The sequence below is a fragment of the Poromitra crassiceps genome (assembly GCF_964638095.1).
Source record: "Poromitra crassiceps genome assembly, chromosome: 9".
Lineage (NCBI taxonomy): Eukaryota > Metazoa > Chordata > Actinopteri > Beryciformes > Melamphaidae > Poromitra > Poromitra crassiceps.
In genome coordinates this window covers 55774705-55789988 of record NC_139630.1, presented here as the reverse complement: position 1 = coordinate 55789988, position 15284 = coordinate 55774705, and the positions used below count along the sequence as shown (strand labels likewise).

The 15284-nt window shown below is 42.8% G+C and overlaps 1 protein-coding gene across 1 annotated transcript; it reads right to left on the bottom strand.

The window, feature by feature from the left end:
- Positions 1-366: 366 nt before the first annotated feature.
- Positions 367-14971, bottom strand: rpf2 (ribosome production factor 2 homolog). The gene is made up of 10 exons (XM_083643757.1): positions 14851-14971; positions 12344-12476; positions 9362-9399; positions 8712-8751; positions 8538-8619; positions 6307-6383; positions 4149-4248; positions 3962-4064; positions 3280-3424; positions 367-1125 (listed from the first exon to the last, which is right to left on the bottom strand). The coding sequence occupies exons 1-10, from the start codon at positions 14871-14873 to the stop codon at positions 940-942; spliced, it is 927 nt and encodes a 308-aa protein (XP_083499883.1). The 5' UTR covers positions 14874-14971; the 3' UTR covers positions 367-939.
- Between the last annotated feature and the right edge of the window lie 313 nt (positions 14972-15284).

Here is a 15284-nt window from a genome sequence, read left to right as displayed (position 1 = left end):
CAAAGACACATTGAGGATGGATTGCAATCTGATCGGTCACACCACCTCCGGAGGTGGTCAGGGACGCAATGTGACCACATTGAACACAAGTGTAAATGCAATGCGTCCTCTCAATCCACATACAACAGCAGTCACCGGTGTTTTTCTGCCGCTCTATTCAATGGCGCTTGCCTGAACTGATCACAATCGGAACTCCATGTGGACACACTGGAGACACATATTAATACCAGATGTAAATGAAATCAGGTTAATGTGGTCAAGCACTATCAGAGTGCAATCTGATCACAGGAAACGCATGTTAGTGCCAGTTGTAAATACTACTACACATTCAAAAACTACAAAAGGGTCAAATCCACTGTCTGTATTTGAATAGTTATTTTTATTCTGAGAAACATGGTACATTATACACATGTAAAACATTCTTTTATACATCTTATTCAAATGGTAAACAGCCTCCACGTCTGGCAAAACAGGAAATTTAATTAGCATTTGACAAAACTGACTAAATGTTCCAAAACAACAAAGTCTTGGGGACAACAGCAAAATAATTTTAAAAGAGCACATGAAATGACATAAAAAACAAAAATCATGCTTCCGTGGAATTAAAGCTCAAGATAAACTGTACTATATTGCTGCCATCTAGAAAACATTTGTGTGGACGAAAATTTGCCAAAAGTTGTAAGGCTTTTTTACCAGAGAACTGAGTTTCCTGACGCCGAAGACAAAGAACAATCTGTATGTCACATGAAGAGAGGAAAAAAGCAGGAAAGAAAGAGAATACGAGAAATGCATCCTGTTTGCCTGATGGCAACTCACATGTCAGGTCTTTGGTATGACCGTCCGGCACATGGTCTGTCTAACAAAGAGGTGACTATCCCATGAAGAAGGTGATGAATATAGATGGTGCGTTGTTGAGTCCACGTTCCCCCAGTGAGGCCTTCAACTCTCCACTTTGGGCACTTTGGGTGCCTGTCCCTCCTCCTCAGCCGCCACCACCTCCCCCCTCCTCTTCTTCAGGGCCTTCACCTTGCGTGTCTGCAGCTTGGACAGATCTTGCTTCTGCATGTGCAGCCGGCCAAACTTGGTGCCGAAGACATCGTGGGAAATGTTCTTCTTTTTCTTGGGCTGAAAGAGCAGAAGAGAGAAGCGTTAGGGACCGTATGTCAGGTTAACAAATTCACTTTTTCTTTCTTTCTTTCTTTTTTATCTATCAGATTTTTCACCCCAATCGCCAGAATAAACCGTCGGTGTTGTACGTTTTTGGAATCCACGGAAATGTAAAATATGAACATTTCTGAACCAAAATATGTTGCATAACATGTTTAAAACGTAGCATTTTACATGTACAATGTCAACGTAAATTTTCAAACAAAACTGGAGTTGAAAACCTCACTGCCTTTCGTTAAATGCAAATAAAACAACTTTGGTTTAGGCAAGTAAAACAACTCTGTTATGTTTAAGCAAGTAAAACTACTTGGTTAAGTTTAGGCAACAAAGCAACTTGGTTAAGGTTAGGGTTATGATTTGGGTTGGGGTTAAAACCGCAAGTAAAAACTCGACGTGCCTCGCTCGGGAATTGAACTGGCGCTCTCTTGCTTGTAAGGCGGGGACGCTACAGGTATGCTAGTCTCGCTAGGCAGCCTCCCCTCCCTTCCGTGAGGAGAGTCTGGCAGCGCTGGTCACCATTCTGGAATTGCGCTTATCGGTAGTGCCTTTGGAAAATAGTTTCCAACAATCCAACTTGCCATTTTGAGCGTGTAGCAACGAGCTAGCATGTAGGTTTCTTCCGTTAGCTTGCTAGCCAGTTAGCGTGCCGTTGTTTTCACTTCAGGGGCCGGGAACGGAAGCCGCTCTGATTGACATGGTCAGGAGCCAATGACAGAGCTTGTAAGCGGGGAGCGGAAATCCGGCGACGACTGAAATGGACACCTCCAATGGGAGAGCAGCTGTAGAGCAGGGGAGGGCTTATGCCAGCAGACTGTTCCCATGCAGCCAGACTCCTCTCACGGAAGTGGGGGAGGCTGGCCAGCGAGACTATACAGGTACGCCAATCCAAACCCTACTCCCTTAGGTGGCTGCCACGTACTTAAACATGAGTCATGAACATGAATATTAATCTTATACACGATTATTAGACTGACATTACATATAACGTTAATATTCACATATCTAGAAATATGCAACATATTTTTGTTCAGAAAAGTTACTTTTACATTTCCGTGGATTCTAATTTAGAAACCTACAATGCAAACATTTTATTTTGGCGACTGGACTGTGATTTGTAAGGGCATGGGCCTTTTCCACAGCTGCCATTTTGTGTCTAAAAGGCAGGGTATTCACAGGTGCAACCAACTCATTAATTAGGGCCCCAGCACTGGAACACCTAAATGGACTGGAAGTTGGAAACCCTAATTCAGGGGTTCCCAAATTTAAGAATGCTGCGGCCAACTTTGAAAACTGAAAATCTTCCGGGGCCCACCCAACCCTTTAATCACAACTCTAACCAACACACGAGAGTAAGATGATGTATTTCCCTATATGTTTTTTATATTATATTATATTTTTTATTTCATCAACACAGCATGTGAACTTAGGCATAAGGGAAATTAATAATTCATCCACATACAAAAACATTTCAGCAAAATACCCAAAAGCAGATTGCCAACATTTTCTCCCCCCCTTACTCATCAGAAGTATTTGCATGCATAACACATCTGTTGAGACAAAATGTGATGAGCAAGAACAGCAGAAGAAATCAATCCACAAGCTATTAATGCTATTTAGGCTGTGAAAAATGCTACCTTATCTGTAAAGGGGAGACTCGAGGGTACCCACTGAACCAATTTTTCATTCAGAAATTGAGCTGAGAGGAAAGTTTTCCCTTACCCAAATATAACCTACGTTTGGAGCGTAGCCCCCTTCCCGACAAGCTAGCATAGTATGGTGGTAGTATGCCTTAGGTCTTCTAGTTTCTTCTGATAACAGGATCTCCACTGTAGCTTTAAAAATGACCCTGCTACAGCCATTTGATTGCCCGCGAAAATCGAGAGTGTTTGCAGACCACTCGCCCGCCACCTGCAGCAGCTCCACGGCCCACTAGTGGGCCACAGCCCACAGTTTGGGAATCACTGGCCGAATGAGTGTTTTGGTGCACCCGTGTTAATTCCTGCCTTGTAGATACAAAATGACCGCTGTGAAAAAGGCCTATTTCTGTGCTGATTTGAGTAGCGATTTCCACCTTTCATCAGAGGAGGACTTTGGGAAGCAGGTATTCCTTACCTTCAGAGCCTTGGGCTGCCTGTGAGCCGTCTTGTACAAGTCGTCTGAAGCCAGGTGTGTTCTCCTCAACACCAAGTCCAAGGAAGGCCCAATCTCCTCCAGCTCGATCCGCGGCGTCCGGCAGCCGGACTTCTTTAACAGAGACCTGCAATGACATGTTACATCACTTCCTGCTCCTGTAGTTTCTTTAACAGAGAGCTTACAGTACATCTCTTGCTGTTCCTGTAGTTTCTTTAACAGAGAGCTTACAGTACATCTCTTGCTGTTCCTGTAGTTTCTTTAACAGAGAGCTTACAGTACATCTCTTGCTGTTCCTGTAGTTTCTTTAACAGAGAGCTTACAGTACATCTCTTGCTGTTCCTGTAGTTTCTTTAACAGAGAGCTTACAGTACATCTCTTGCTGTTCCTGTAGTAAGAGAAGAGGGTCAAGTATGTGTTACTAAGATGTTTAGCGAGGAAAAACGGGTAAATATGCCACATAAATCAGGGAAAACCCCAGGGACTATTTACTATCCATCTACTGATTCCAGGAATCTCTGTGTCCTTTGCATAGCTCAAGAACCGTTTGTCCGATCGTCTTCAAACTTGGCGGGTGTGTTGGTGGGGACCTGAGGACGTGCAGTGTCGTATTGTGATGACCCCCCCCCCCCACCCCACAAACATGTTTTTTTTGTTTCTGTACCTGTAGCTACGCATGTAGATTTTGCCGTCCAGCGCGGTGAAGTGAAGAACATGCTCTAAACCAGCCAGACGCACTGCAGACACAGTGGGACCTCTGAAGAAGTCTGAAAACAAAGACGGAGAGATCAGTAGAAGCAAAAGTGTCAGTTGACAGTTTCATCTAATCGCTGAGTGACATGAGCACAAACCTATGAGGATACTCTTGAGGCGTTTGTGCTCGTTTTCCGTGTCGAAAGCCTCGCCTGCAAACACGAGCATCGGTTTGGTTCCCTCTGCACATTTACTGATCTACAATTCAAAAGAGAAACAGACGGTCAATCGTTGTAAAAACAGAATTCACGTGGTTCGCCAACTATTCAGCAGTTCGTTATTTGTGAACATAAGCAGCTCGTCCATAAACTCTAGAAACATAATAATTGTATGTAATAGGTTTCATTTGGTAAAGATCTTTGTTTATTTGAGATAAAAAGTAGAGACGAGAAGGACTGGAAGACAGCAGGGTAACATGGATTCAACATTCAAGATTCAAGATTTATTAAGTGTCCCAAAAGGGCAATTTGGGTTGCAAAAGGCGTAATACAAAGTACATACATAAAAACAAATAAGACAAATAAAAACATTATAAGAACAGTCTAGAGCAGCAGTTTAAAGTGCAGCACAACAGTTAAAGTGCAAATATGAAACAGTAGCAGCGATCTAAAGTGCACAGTAGATAAGGTGCACAGTAGCAAAGTGCAGTGTGGCGAGTGACTGCCTTGACTCTCGGCACATTTATATTACAAGAAAGAGCTACAATGTATCATTGTATCAAAGCACAAAGGGAAACCACGGTCCAGACCAAAGGGCAGAGAAAGTATATAAATATACTGATGTACTGTACCGTACCCCTAAGGATAAAAGGATAAAATAAATAAAATAACAGCAACGGCAGATGGGGAGACATTACATTTGTACCCCAGCAGCGTTCATCGCTCTGATAGAGACAGGCACAAAGGAATTTCTGTATCTGTTCTCTTTAACTATGGGGGCACAAAGGCGGAGCCCGGAAGGAAGCAGCCCATATTCTGACTGACGACGACAGAATCGTCAGCATACTTGACGATGAATCTGTTGGCGAAACGGCTGCGACAGTCGTTGGTGTATAGAATATACAAGAAAGCAGATAAAACACAGCCTTGGGGCGAGCCGGTAGAGGATGTTAAGATACGATAGATGATCGATGATAAGATAAGATAGATGGCATCCCGTCCGACAACACCTTGATGTTTCTTTGTTGCCTAAGGTTTGTTTTCTAAGCGAAGGGCAAACCTCCCTTTAAACTCACTGGCAATTTGCCAGATTCAGAGCACAGCTGAATTTAAGGCACCGTGATGCAATCGCCACCTGTGATTACAGAGGAAGTGTCACTTGGTGGCAAACTAATAGTGAAACCAGGCAAGTCTTGCAAACTACGTCAATACTTCTTGCTCATGTCAAATTGTTCATTCACATAAAGAAAATGTATATAAATTATATAAAGCCCTATTCACGCTATAAACGGTGCGCACCTCCAGGTGGCAAACTCCTGGGCGTGACAATAGTAGAAAAAGGAAGAATACTCATTGACGTGAAACACCAGGGTCAAAATAGTGAAGACGACGGTCTGAAAAACTCCAATCTGCCCATAGAAAGCAGCTCGGCGGTTTTAGTTTATATTTAGTTTCAGTTTTAGTATTTCTGATACGGGTTTTATATATATTTTCTAATTATAATGATATAAGTTCAGAGTTCAGGGTATTTTGTATGTTTACAAATGACAAGTACTGTACTGTACATCCATTCATATATTCTTACAAAACAATACATCACATTTTTCAATTTGTCTTCAATGCGTTCAAATTATCTTCCCAGAATGCATTCTTTTTTACACTGCAAAAGACAAAAACCTAACATAGTTGACATTTATTGTAGTTCTTATCCTTATTTCCATTTCGGTTTAGGACCATGTTGTTGAACACCTGATTTTCATCTTGGTTTACTATAACAACCTTGGTGGTACCTTTAAACCCAACTCTCATCACAGTAGTCAGATAGCAAGTCAAGTCAACTGTCAATTCTACGTTACAAAACTCAAATGCTGAAACTGAAATGATGACCGTGTGCGTTGCACAACTTTGCATCCTGCACCGATAAGCATTTATTTTCCCCGCTGTAATGAGCGATCGCCTCCCTCTCTGACCTGAACTGCCTCTTCGCTGGCATTTATCTACATGGGGTATCGTTCGTTACTGGCTGTGCTTTTAATCTCTGCATGCAAATCACATTTCCCAGCAACAATGGCTTGAACAAAACCACTGGAACAGTTACCTTAATCTCGCTCAGTGAGACGTACTTCTCAATGCCAAGCTCAATCATGTCAAGCACATGGAAGTCGAACATACGACCTGCAAATGGAAACCAGAGGAAACAATGATGATAAGGGATGCACCATATATTGGCAATCATATATATATCGGCCGATGTGAGTCATTTTTTATCTCTGCCAGGAGATCATGTGTTCGCTCGTGTGTGTGTGTGTGTGCGTGTGTGTGTGTGCTCGCGTGTGTGTGTGCGTGCATGAGAGGACAAAGGAGTGATTTGTCTTAAAACTACATAAAATACACATTGCTATAATGTAGCAGACATGTGGAGAAACAAGGATGGTAGTGCAATCAAACTTATAGTTATAGGGGCATATATATATATCTATATCTATATACCGTAAATTTCGGACTATAAGCCGCGGCTTTTTCCCCGTTTTTTGGCCCTGCGGCTTATATAACGGTGCGGCTTATCTATGGATTTTTTCAGAAAAAAAAAAAAAAAAAAAACGGAATTCTCTCTTTTTTAGCACTCTTTCTAACTATAAATCCACTTCTGTTTTAATTTCCTCTCTTGCCCTCTTTTCACCACACCGCGGACACTGTGTGCACTGTAAAAAAAAACACAGGTGGTGTTGTGTTATGTTGTTTTGTTGAAATGTTAATAAATGGGAGCTTCCTCAAACAGCCATCTCTTTCCCGACAATCCCCTCTGTGCATGAACCCTTACATATGGTAATTAAACATTAAAACACAAAAAAAAAAAAAAAAAAAAAAAAAAAAAACATTAAAACACCCGCGGCTTATAGTCCGGTGCGGCTTATATATGTAACAAACAGGCAATTTTGCTGCTGCGGCTTATACTCCGGTGCGGCTTATAGTGCGGAAATTACGGTATATATCTAATTCTACAGTGAAATGTACAAATTTAAGAATTATGAAGATAAATGCTCATGAGGGAGTAATTGCTACTCTTTCACTCCATTTCTTATTTTGTCATGTTATGTTATATTATTCAAAAGGTGGGTTATCATTCATTCATTTGTCAGAGAATGTTCTATCTGTCTGTGATAAAAAAAATATCTGGGTCACTTTATTACAGATCAAATGTCTGATGATGATGACATGTACAGACAGCAGTGTATGTTATATGCTCAGGCTAACATGTTGGTAAGGAAATCCCACTCTTGTTCTGATGTTGTAAAGATTAATCTATTTAGGACCTACTGTAACCCTATTTACACTGCCCCCTTGTGGGTTAAGTATAAAAAGCTAGCCTTCTCAAACTTCAGGTCGGTCGCTTACAATGATTGTATGAGGATATTGCTGAAAAAACCCAGGTGGAGTAGTGCAAGACAACTGTTTTGTAATGCTCTTAAGAAATGTGATGTGTAAATGTATTTGTGTCTGGATGTTTCTCAGAATTCCATTATCATGCTGCTGACCAATCCTGGTATCAGTGCTGTGAGATACCAATCACAGATGTGGAATTTTTGGTATAAGTGCCATTTATAGTTGTACTGAGTTTTGGTGTGTTCTTTTAATTGTTTATGTCTTTTCTATGGACCTTGTGTCTGATAATAAAGCTGATTCATTGCATCATTATGCTAGTTTTCTCTTGCAGTTTTCTAAGCAAAAAGTTGTAGTCGGGTACAGGGGGTACTTGGATTCAGAAATAAGGGAAAGGGGCTACTGAAACCAACAAGGTTTGAGAACCACATCAAACCACAAAATACAAAACTATTGGCTATTATTTGTAATGCTACTACAACTGAAGCAGAAGCACTGTGTTGCTTTGGCAATAGAGGTCTCTTTCCTGTCACGCCAATAAAGCGGATTTAAAATAGAATTTGAAATGTGTCACTTGTAATAGTCATCACATTTTCAGGTACAGCTTGTCTGTGGCTGTGCTGACTTATTTGTGATGTGTCAGGGTTACAGTTATTCTGTACAAATTAAATTACCGTATTCTGAAATGATTTCCCCTTCACTCATATCTCATACAGAGAAAATGGTGTTGTCAGTAACTAGACTGATGCAAACTCTGCAAAGATGACATGAAAAGAGCAGAGGCGCCTGTGCACGGATGGATGACTATGTGTGTGTCTCATGGGCGAGTGTTGACCTCTTGTAAGTGAATGTGGGTGTGGTTGTGGGTTGACATTTTGAGTCAGGAGAGACAGGAAGTGGGTGTGCGCATGTGAGAATAAAAGTACCGTAGCCGACTAGCCGACTTACCAAATATGAGATTGTTTGGCCGTTTCTTGTTGTGCGAGCCAAACAGAAACAGAGAGCAGTCAGTCTTCTTGGAGAAAAATTCCTGGAGGAAAAAAGATTTTTAAGAGGTGAGGGATAAAACTAGAAAGTATGCAGACAAATCGAAACATAACCAAGTATTTTGGATGAACTGACCAGCGACGTGGAATCCTCAAAGGGCCGGGTTATGTTCTTCCTGAAAAGAACAAAAGACAACCAACTTTATCCTCACGTAACTTCTTTGACAACCACTATAGACGGTTTTAACTTGACAACAAAAACATTCTAAATCGAACCCCCGCTCACTTCCTGTTGCAGTGTTTGCTATGGACATAAAAGAAAAAAAAACATTCAAGTGCAGGACTGACCATTCCGTGAAAACCGTCTATACAGCTGAGCGGCGAAAACAAAAGTAACGATGTCGAGTGAATATTTCTGCAGTTTGCCGAATGCTGAGAAAAAGGAAGTGCTGTGGGGTTGCGCTCTGGTGAAAACCGTCTATAGATATAGATGAGACTGTACTTTAGCCGAGTGAAACCATAATTCACATGAATCTGCAGGAATCTTTCATCTTACCTGCATCTGATTTGTAACTTTAGTCAGTAATTTAATCATTTTAAATTTTCTGTGGGACAGCAGAATTAAAGAAAAAATCTCTCTCAATTACTTTTAACCCATTGATACCTGATGCAGCATTTGCGTGTATATCCCTCAAATGCTGCATCAGGTATCAATGGGTTAATGGAGAAGAGCGGTTTCATCAGGTTTTCATGAATCATCACCGGGTGAAATATGAATTTACTTACTTCTTGTACAGCACAGCACTTGGCTTCTTCAGGGCATACTGTGGGAGACAAGGATTTTACGTTCAGATGTACACGATTCCACCACTGAATCACCATTTGTCATTTAATCTCAATCATTTTAGCCTGATATCAGACTGAATAGTTAACTCGTTACACTAATTTTCATCTTCTAGTCTGAGATTGACCCCAGTTTAACCGATTTCTATGAGGTGTATCCCACAGGGGAATTCCATTTTCCGTAACCAATCACCAGAGAGCTGAATCTAGCGTTAGTTAATCCAGTCGGAAGAACGAAGAAAAGAAGAAGAAAAAACATCTCCTGTTTGAATAAATGCCTTCGAAGCAGAGTGTTGTTCGGATTTAATAAGTAATTGGTACTTTTAAATCGATTTCAAACAGCCCCGATAGAAGGTGGCAGCGGCCGCCATTGTTTTTATTATTACTGTATTACTCCTTGGCGCACTTGACAACCGCTTGACAATGGCTTAGTTCTGCTCATTGCGATGTTTAGTGATGCTGATTGGCTAGTCATTAGTCGTCCTCGTCGCTGATTGGTTATTCATTTGTTCAACCGAAGAAATTGCTGTTGCATGTCACGATGGCAGACCAGAAGCAGTCAAAACTCAATGCAGTGGAGTGGGCGGATTTGAAGGACCCTGGACCCAGGCAACAATCATCTCATGGTGTGAAGGTCTGGACCCAGGCAACAATCATCTCACAGTGGACTAACTTTGGGGGAATGGGCTTGGTCAGCGGTTAGGTGGGGAAAAGCCTGAGAAATGCTCTCGTCTTCCTGAACAGCTGCTGTCTAAAGCTTAATTTATGCTTCGTCGCGTGACACTTTTGAAACTGTCTCTTGACAGGTATGACATTGGAAGAGACAGAAAAAAACCTGTCATATCTGTCAAGAGACAGTTTCAAAAGTGTCACGCGATGAAGCATAAATTAAGCTTTAGGCCCTTGATAAGTCTTTTAACCCTTTCCTAGATGAATGATATTTAAAACGGCAAACTTATCAGTCTCAATCAAAAAGCAGAGAAGAGGGTCCCTGCGAACTGAGACAACATAATGTTTGCTAGATTTGGCCAAATGATATTTAGGTGTCAGTACGGTCACATTACATGATTTTGGTGTAAAGAGGTCCTTCAAAGTTCAAACATTCATAATTTAAATTCAAACAGGTGTACCCTTGCTGCCACTTGGGGTCACTAAAGTCTAAAGATGCCAGAGCAGATTTAACAGCAACAACAGAGACCAAATTGATGCTGGCCTGTTAATTCCTGATTCAAACCGGGTTCATAACAGGTTCACAGACTTCCAAAAATATCGTTTAATTGATACAACATGATTCTTGTATGTCATATCAGCACATGACAGTATGTGTTGAAGCATCACCGGTACAAAAATGTTTGTTGTTAATGCCTTTCCCACACAATACTATATAAGGCTACGCACTAACTTACTGTTGGGCTTTAAGCCGCAGCTGCATTTCAAATTATACTTATTTGACTTATTCCCACGGCTGATATTGTCTAGGATAAAGCTAAATTATACAATCAAATAGCTGGCATAGTGTTGGCGACAAATGACGAGTTTCAAAAACAGACTGCAAATATCAAAATATGAACTATCTATGTTAAATATGCCCGTATATCATCTGTCGTACCCGTTGGAAGTTTCAGTCTGTGTCTTTATAATCCTGCCGGTAGAGACGTTACTGCTTTCAATCCCCCCCCCCCTTCTGATTTCCATCCATTTTGACGCCAATTCTACTTGGCCAATTCCCCCTGCTGTCCAGGTCATTGCTCCACCTCCTATGCTGTGCTGATCTGGGGAGAGCCGTAGACCAGCACCTGCTCTCTCTGATACATGTGCAGTGAGTCACCAGGCACTTCTTACTTTTCACCTGACAGCGGGGAGTTTCACCGGCAGGATGTAGCACGTGGGAGGATCACGATACCCCCCCGAACAGGCCCCCCGACTGACCAGAGGAGGCGCTGGTGCAGTGACCAGGACTCCTACCCCAATGTCTTCCCACCCGCAGACACGGCCAATTGTGTCTGTAGGAACGTCTGACCAAGCCGGTGTCGGTGCAGAAATGGCTCACCTTCAATATCTGCTCGGATAGGCATTTGATTGGCTGTACGTTGGGCACGTGGTGGGATTAACGTGGCCAACAGCTTTAGATTAGCTAACAAGCTAATGCTAAGATACTGATGTTATCAGACTTTATTGACATAAAAAATATGAATCAGGGTTAGGGTTAGGGGTTAGGGTTAGACCCCGTTTTGGACCCCGAGCACTTGCGGTAGGGCGAACAGATTCTGTAGGGCGAGCAGATTCTGTAGGGCGAACAGATTCTGTAGGGCGAGCAGATTCTGTAGGGCGAACAGATTCTGTAGGGCGAGCAGATTCTGTAGGGCGAACAGATTCTGTAGGGCGAGCAGATTCTGTAGGGCGAACAGATTCTGTAGGGCGAGCAGATTCTGTAGGGCGAGCAGATTCTGTAGGGCGAGCAGATTCTGTAGGGCGAGGTGAATCCGTGCCTACACCGGAATTACCGCTACCGGGGATTGACTGGGGTCAACTGGGGTCTCTGCAGTGGTACGGCGAGTGCTTGTTTACCTCTACTACACTACCCAGACACCCTGCATTTACTTTCTTTACAGTGGGAGTCAAAATGAGAAGCAGCATCTGCTCTTTCAAAATAATGAAACATGATTTTCAATATTTTCAGAAATTCCAATTTGAATAAAATGTGAATGAAAGAACTATTCCAGGAAAACACAGTAAGATGTGGGCATGTTCAATGTCTTTCGCACCTGGAAGTTCGTAAAATTAGATTTTGATGCAACTTTCAACTTTTCCTTTTTTATAAATAACATCTTGGTCATAATTGAATAATAACATTTAGGCTACATACTGGCTAATGCCAAGCTGTAAAGAAGAATGAGGTCAATCACGACTCCTCTGGTTACTTACAATGTCCTTCAGGGCCTGGGTGACAGTTTCACTGCTGTTTCCCCCCTTCATGATCATAGCATTCTTTGCGTCTTCTGCCAGCTTCGGTGCTCTGCCTTCCAGGAAACGCTTGGAGCGTTTCGTCTTCGGTTTTCTGAGGACACAAACAACAAGTTCTCTATAGCAGAGTGCCACCAAGAAAGATTTTTTTATTTTATTTATCCTTAGATTCAACCAGGTGAGTCCCACTGAGATCAAAATCTCTGTCATCAGAATCACAGAATAAAACAGGGTTCAAATTAAACTGTTGTAAACCTGGCATCAGTTCTCAGGGAATGCCTTTAAATATGGTTATGCTATTTAGTTTATATTTTGGAATAAAATTAATTTGTTAAACCAATGGCTCTCAACCTTGGAGTCCTCCTGGGATGATTTATGGGATACATTCAGGCGATAATATCTCATCATATGGGTCAGCGTGGGGCCATCTCTCCAGGCAGCACAATTAGCATTTAGCTGCTAGCCCAGCCCTAGTCTCGCAGACAGGGGACACATTGGGCTGGTAGATGTTATTGGAACACGCCACGTTGATTGACCTGAAGATGCATGTGGAGGGAACTTCTTGTAGAGCCGCAGCACCTTCTACTGGTGAGTCAGCACCTGCTACTGGTGAGTCAGCACCTTCTACTGGTGAGTCAGCTCATTGAGATATATTGTTGGGTTTCCCCCATGCCCTACTGACACAACACTACTAGAGGTAACGTTTTGTGGGCGTTCCCAACACAGACCGACTATCTATTGGAAGAAGAAAAAATCCACTATACCAAATACATTATTTTTTATGATGTAATATGTTTCTCTCTCTCAAATTTCTGCTTGTCAGATATTTATTTGTTTTAAGACTGGGTAAACCCAGCCTTCAACGTGACGTCACAGGCTATGCCTGTAGTACGTTTTTTCGTGACTGATAGCACAGAGGTCACGTGGAGGCGGTGCCGCGTCTATGTGCCGACAGACCGCAGTGCCGACAGTCCGCAGTGCCGATAGCCCACAAGCAGAATCAGCTGAGCGAGGCGGTGTGCAGCGTGTCGGGGGACCGGCTGGAGCTAAGCTCTCCCAGCCCCCACGCCTAAACCTAACCTCCCCCAGACCCTAAAGCGCAAATTATGCTCGAGCGAAATCGGCGGCACTGACTGCGCCGAGGCGGTCGCCGCAGCTGGGCGCCCTCTCGGCGCAGGGGGCGTGCAGCTCGTCGAAAATGTGACTCTGCGCCGTCAATTCATTGTTGTGAGGAATGAGGAAATGCCATTTCCTCGTTTAATGTGCTTGTCCCTCATCTAGCAAAGCCTTCTGCAGGCTCACCGGAATGAGTTTTGAAATGGAGGGACAATAAAATGTTCCCCCACCGACATGATTGCAAGTTCTTGGTAAACGACACGATAACGTATTGGACAAGTTACGTTCGAGTATGCACAGTCTCGCTGTCGCCGCTCGTCCAAGGCTCCAAGTCGTGGCTGCGCAAAACCATGCCGGGCGCTTAACCCTAAACCTAACCTCTCCCACCACCACGCCTAAACCTAACTTCCCGCAGACCCTAACCCTAAACCTAACCTCTCCCACCCTCCACGCCTAAACCTAACCTCCCCCAGACCCTAACCCTAACCTCTCCCACACCCCACGCCTAAACCTAAGGTCTGCATTGCGGGTGGAGGCGGGTTTCCCCAGGCTAGAACTGTTCACCACTTGTGCAGCCTGTGATAGGGCTGTGATTCGTGAATAGACATAATTTCATTCATTGTAAGGGGTAAAGCCAAAAGCCCCAAAAAGGTTCAGATCCACTGTGGTAATCTACTAATAGGCCCCAATAGGCCAAGCTACAAAGCCTGCAATCACATGTCATTATTATGAGAACATTGGGTTCACACAGTACTTCAGTTGCAGGACAGACTGCTACTACACTACTACACTATACATGGCTGAGTCAACGTGCTGGCAGTATGCCATCAATTAAGCAATTAGAACTGCTGATATTGAATTTAAAAGCAATCGTTGCTTTTTTGCTATGGTTTTTGTGATCACCCCAGAGGTCAAAAATATACTGTAGGTCAGTGGGTCAAACTACCAATATGAACATCAATTTATGGTTTGACAATACAACAATCTGTGCTCGTAACGCCACAAGTTTGACAGTAGACACTGACTATGAAATAATTTCTGCAAAAACAGGTGGACTTAACCTCAAAGTGGTGCTCAGTCAGTGTTTAACCTCGCACGAATGTCTTAGCTATATTAAAGTCTAATTTCTAACTACCTAACAGTGAGTTAGCTAGGTCCTAGCTGTTAACTAGTTAACGCTAGCTACCGTAGGCAGCACGTAGCAAATCAACTGATGTTGCTAATGCTAGCTAGCAGACTTAGCAAACTGAGTTAACGCTACGTTAGTGCCAAGAGAGTTCTGGCGACATGTAGCGTTATGTACGGCCACTTACAAACAGCAACTTTTCAAAGAGACAGAATTGGAAACTTACACTATTCCATCTAATTGTGTCATTTTCAGTCTTTATCCGTACTTCTACAAGCAAAATGGTTTTCACGCTGGACCTCCACGTGAATTTCTCAGCGGAAGACAACATTGACCGTATTTCCGTATGCGTCATATCCGTACCATGCTCTTTGTCCGTACTTTCTTCTTCTTCTTCTTCTGAAAGCTTTCCGGCAGACTAGATGCCTTACGGCACATTGCTGCCTCTCACTGGTCGGAAATATTACTGTTTATGGTGTTTCTAAAACCGCGCTCTGGTTCGCCTGGGTCTCGGTCCGTTCCATGGACTGTATAATAGAACCATTTCTGCATACTCCTGTACACAGTGGTGTAGTGGTCCCTGGAGAAGTGGGTAGACTGTAAATTACGCCCCCCGGGCCTATATAGCCTATATATATATTTACTAGTTTAAACTACTTT

What these genes read in the sequence shown, in the direction of transcription:
- rpf2 (XM_083643757.1), bottom strand. Translation starts at nt 14,873, where the DNA reads ATGACACAATTAGATGGAATAGT. An exon ending in CCCAGGCCCTGAAGGACATT is followed by an intron (nt 9,400 to 12,343) that starts GTAAGTAACCAG and finishes TGTCTCCCACAG; the next exon opens with TATGCCCTGAAGAAGCCAAG. An exon ending in GCCAAACAATCTCATATTTG is followed by an intron (nt 6,384 to 8,537) that starts GTAAGTCGGCTA and finishes TTCCATTTGCAG; the next exon opens with GTCGTATGTTCGACTTCCAT.